This window comes from Saccostrea cucullata, unplaced genomic scaffold (assembly GCF_032062105.1).
Source record: "Saccostrea cucullata isolate Sc308-1 unplaced genomic scaffold, CSIRO_AGI_Scuc_v1 ctg23663, whole genome shotgun sequence".
Lineage (NCBI taxonomy): Eukaryota > Metazoa > Mollusca > Bivalvia > Ostreida > Ostreidae > Saccostrea > Saccostrea cuccullata.
Window position 1 is genome coordinate 1,970 of NW_026937161.1, and position 5,614 is coordinate 7,583.

General features: G+C 31.8%; 1 protein-coding gene across 1 annotated transcript; it reads left to right on the forward strand.

Annotated features, from left to right (window-relative positions):
* The first annotated feature begins 778 nt into the window (after nt 1-778).
* On the forward strand, nt 779-2,677 carry LOC134247457 (uncharacterized). The gene is made up of 3 exons (XM_062729820.1): nt 779-788; nt 1,189-1,428; nt 2,421-2,677. The coding sequence occupies exons 1-3, from the start codon at nt 779-781 to the stop codon at nt 2,675-2,677; spliced, it is 507 nt and encodes a 168-aa protein (XP_062585804.1).
* Nucleotides 2,678-5,614: the final 2,937 nt, after the last annotated feature.

The following is a 5,614-nucleotide window of genomic DNA, read 5'->3' on the forward strand; positions in this document are numbered from 1 at the left end:
AAACTTTAACCTTGGCCTACTTTCATATTTCATAATTATTGTATTTCCAATGAGAACAGCCTACTTTGGGTACCAATATATTAAATTTGCATGTAAGAAAAGTTTAATCTACGCTTTGTTGCCATCTGTGTTTCACAAATACATCTTGTTTAATGTTCGTTATGGTCACCTTTTCAATTGTAAGTTAAACTGCATTTCAAGAGTAAAATTTCCTGTATCATCTAAAATTGTGTCAAAAAACATACCAATCTACAACAAAATAATAAAACGTCCTGGTCTATACTTATGTGTATGAACTTCCATACCTTGGGATGAGTATTTTCATTTTTCCACTGTTGATACAGCTAGAACAAACATTGGCATATGGTATGATAAAACAATTATTTTGTTGTATCAGTTTATGCTAAAGTATATGAAATTGTTAAAGTGTTTTTAATTTTTTCGTCGTTGAAAAAATAGGTAGCAGAAGAAAATATAGACCATCCATGAACTGTGTTACATATTATATTCAGTCTTAAAGATGAAATAATGCAGAAAGCATTGTTTTGATTTTACTGAGAGCTAAGAACTTTCGAGGTGTCATTATTTTCTTATGTTGGTCAAAAGAATTAAGTAGTTAAAATAGATTACTATGAAACGTTTGTTTTTAGCCATTATTACAAAGTCCATGCACATTATTTCCGTGTTTTGTTAATATCATGCATTCCGTTCAGTTTGTGCCTTGTATATCCAAGGTCTTTAGAAATGTGGGATAGGTAGATATGAAAGAAACTTTACTATGGACAAAGGTATATTAGTACTCCAGTTGAGTATACTTTTACGGTAATATATGTATTTTCATTTTTTGTCGGAAAACGTATAATTATCATAAATATTACAGACACATTCATCACAAAAAATATATGTACATTCAGCTAAACCTCAGTTTGTTAATAGAATGCGTCTTGTATGGTGAAAGTAGCTTCTTATTTTTAAATCTGTATGTACGGTATACAATATAAAGCAAATATCTGAAATAAGCATAAAAAGACAAACTAAAAATGTTTGTTTGGTTTTTATTTGTAGTATTTCACAAACTAGTTCTTTGGATAGAGGTTTTGTATTATTACAGTTGTTACTTGAAACTTTTATTCTGATTAACATGTATAGCAAAACCTTTGATCCAAAGTTTATATTCTATATATCTAGATGACCTATCAGTTGGAAAATCTGCTATTCAAAGACCATTGTGGACCTGTTCAACACCTGAACATTGTCGTCGTTATGAAGCCGCAAATGCAGTTGATAGGAATTTTGATACTTGCATGAGAACGGACGGTGTTGGCTCAAGCTCAACATATCGACACGTCCAGTGGCAAGTGGACCTCGGTGGAATTCGCAGTATATACAACATTAGAATTCTATTTAAAAGCTACGGCGTAGAAACAGGTAATATTCGTCATTAATATAATTCATTAAGGCCCTTTGAGTATATATATATTTCCATGTGTAGACGACCATATTGTGTCTTATTTGGATGCCAAGATTAAATGAATTTAAAAAAATGTCTCAAGAAAAACTTTTTAAAAAAATCATGATGACTTTTATAGTCTTCCTCGATTTTAACAAGTGTAAATATTTAATTTTGTCCATCTGTTTGCATGTTTGTTTGTCTGTTCTCCAACTGATATTTACTCATTTTGAGCCTGCAACCATTAATCTTGGATTGACACCTCAAAACCAAACTTTGTCAAAATTGTTCGTTAAGAATATTCACAAAAATTTCTACCCAATTATGTCGAAGTGATGATCTATGACATTGATAGTTGGTACACTAGTTAGCCCCTTTTGGGTTTGTATAATTGCACATATGCATGTTCAAATCTTGATCAAATATATTTGATTCATGTATCTGGTAGTTCAAAGAACTTTTAAACTGTTATAGTGTTTTTTATTTGAATTGTTTCACTGATTTTTAGGGAAGAAAGATTATGGTTGTGAGTACTTCTACATGTAATTGTGACTTGTTACAATTTCATTCAAATATCCTGTGTTTGGGCTTTAAACAAATAGAAGTTCATTCTAGTTTATTATCAAATGGTCATATTATGATCTTACGTGTATACTTTTCTCAACGTTAAAGAACACAAAACCTGGAATTTCTCTTCACAAACTTCACAAAATTGCTTTCAATATCCCTCATCTAGCATTTGCAGGGTTTCAAAAGACCTATTAAATTTTATCAGAAAATGTTCTCTTTCATCTTTCTTAAATCATAAATTTAAAACTCCAATGAACACAACTGGTATCGGGGCTATGCTCTCAACCTATTCTTTTTAATTTGAAATATTTAAAATATTAATGATTTCTGCACACAAAAAAAATCAGTGAGAAGGGAGTGATGTTTTGAATTTTCTTTGCATGTTCTTATCTCGATGTAGAATTTCGGCAACGGGGTCGTTTTGCGGGATTTGCGCTCTACCTGTCAAACACGACAAATAAAGATGATGGTTATCTGTGCTATAAAGATGGACCAGAGTTACCTCCATTAGATTTCAACACCAAGTGTATAAAACATGGACGGTATTTGACATACTACAATGAAAGAGTGTATGACCAACTTTATCCTGTTGGATATGCAAGCATGGTAGTCACTGAACTATGTGAAGTCATGATTTATGGTAAGCAGATGATTTAAGGAAATTATCAGCTAAAAAATCTTTAAAATTATCAAGGTTAGGTATGTAAACTTGTTTTGGTTATAATCTAAATTGCACAATCGTATTCTCAATCTAAACAGAAGATATTCAACATCAATTCCCATCTCCTTTTATTTTCACAAATGTTCATTTACATTCTTTTGTACAGAAATATAAAACGCAACTCCAATAAATGCAAAAACAATATCACCGTCCGCTCATGAACTGTTTTTTCAACCAGCACTCGGGATAAACTTTAAAAATGATCCACCAATTTAGTAACATTATAATTAACATCTTAAAAAAAGATGCAAATAATGAATAAGAAATTCAATGTTATAAATAAAGTCATCTTCATATTTATTCTTGGAGGAAAAGCATTTTTGTTCATAATTGACTCATGCCATTACTGTCAGGACTTATTTTTCTTCGCATTATACTAATATAATGCATTTGCCAATAATTGAAATTTCTTTCAAAACCTTCCACGAGGTTGTGAAAATTCGGCTGTTTATGGCTCAAACTGCAACGTATCTTGTCCAAGTAAATGTCAAGAACAAAGATGTGACTTAATAAATGGTACGTGCTTAGGATGTGTACCGGGCTGGAAAGGAGATTTCTGTAATCAATGTAAGTATAAGCTTACCTTTAAATACATTTTAAAATAAGAAATGATTTTATGGTAGAAAATAAGCATAAATATGTTGATGTCATTTAACAGCGTGTCTAGCAGGAACATTCGGTCTTGAATGTAACGGCAGTTGTTCGGGACAATGCAAAGATAATGAGACGTGTGATCATGTGACTGGATTATGTCCTAATGGCTGTGCCCATGGGTGGACCGGATCCTTTTGTCAACGTCGTGCGTATACATATATGTATCAGTACAAACTGATAGCCAACATATCCATGCGTAATGATGTGAAAACATTTAAAATTAGTAACATCGACCTTGAATTAGCAATTAATTCATAAACATTGTGGAACAGCTATCAATTGTTTTTATGCCTCCGTAATCGAAGGCGCATATACTAATTGCCCTGTCTGCCTGGTTGTCCGCAAAAAAAAATGCCCATAATTTTTGACTGCGTGTGGCTATGATTTTCATATTTCAAAAATGTATTCCATGTATCAAGACCTTGCTTTGGGTACCATAAAATTTTACCCTTAGACCTTCACCTTAGAGGTTGACAAATCTTTGCTCAAAATTGTCAACTTTTACAATATTTACTTTTACTTTGGCCATTACTTTTTAACAATAAGGGCTAGTACTTTCATTCGTAGCATACGTAATCCTTGTGACAAGACTTTTAATTGGAAACAACAACCCTAATCCTTTAATTTGACCTTCACCTTCGAGTTTGACCTATTTTTAAACACATTAATCTTGGTCATAACCTTTGAACGGTACTAGGGCTTTCATATATCACAATCGTTTTTCATGTGAGAAGGCCTTACTTTGGGTACCAAGTGAACATATTTTATGTGCATTTGATAAAGTTTAACATTTGCTTGGTTGCCATTCAGAGGCATCAGTGTTTCACAAACACATTTTGTTTCTTACGTACGCTTATTTCAACAAAAAACCTTCAATACTGCAAAAGAGTTAATGAAGTGTTTAAAAGTAAACATAGTAAAAATATAGTTTAGAGACAAAATATTTTTTCATTATTATTATATTTTGGTCAATCATGTCATTTGAATATTTTTCAACAATTCGCTAGAATGTCCTCTGGGAACATATGGCAGAAACTGCATGTACAACTGCAGTGGGCACTGTCTACAAAATACCTACTGTGAAAGAGAAAATGGACAATGTTTGAATGGATGTGACACTGGGTATATAGGAAAAATTTGTCAGACTGGTATGAAAAATAATGAATTTGAAATTAGCACATAAATACAAACTGTACACTGTAAATTGATTGAAATAACATGTCGGTGCAAAATGTAAGCTGGTACATACATTGTTTATTTACATGAAAGTTACTTTATTTCACAGTCTTATAGTAAATCTTCACCTATATTATATTACTAGTATTCATTGTTAACTGTACAGTAGGCAAACCTAAGTAAGTTACTTTTTAACCCAAAATATTCTGTTTAAAAAAGTAGGGATATAAAATCAAAATAAATATATATTTTAAAAACGAAATATTTAAAACCAGGAAAAAATTAAATCCTATGAAGAAAATTAATAATTATTCATTAATAAACCGTATTCAAAGCGATTTGAACTCATTCTTATCAAAGTTTGTCCTCAACATACGTTTGGGAGAGACTGTAAAAATAACTGCAGTGGGCATTGTCTGGATGGGAAAACCTGTCGTCACAATGATGGTGTGTGTAACAATGGATGTATAGCGGGTTACATAGGAATACGATGTGAGAAAGGTAAGTTTTGAAACTGAACCCTTAATCTAAGATGAAATATATAGAGATAACGAAAAGTCTTCAACCTCAAAAACCAATTAAACAATACTTATCAGAATCACAGCATTTTAACACGGACCTCATAAACACCAGAGGTGAGAGCAGGTGCAGTCAATGCGTAAGCATCCCCCGTCGACCGGTCACATTCGAAATGTGCTCGTTGTCATGATCTGGATAAAATCCGTCAACAATTAAGTATGTAAATAATGGCCCTCTGAGTATCTAAGAGAATATTTATTAGTGGCTTGGTCAAAAAGGGATAAGTCTAATAATACTGGTGATGTCTTTATTGATGGTAACATCAACGTAAGAACTGTAAAACAAATACAAAATTTATCAGTAATAATTAACAAGAAAATCTAAATTACACAAAGTACACAAACATGCACTAAGATGACCCTTTGGTATACATACACATGTAGACTAGAGTTCAATATTCAATAATATCAGCTAATTGACTAGTAATATGTAATATGAATAATATCTATACGTTTAATTTAATT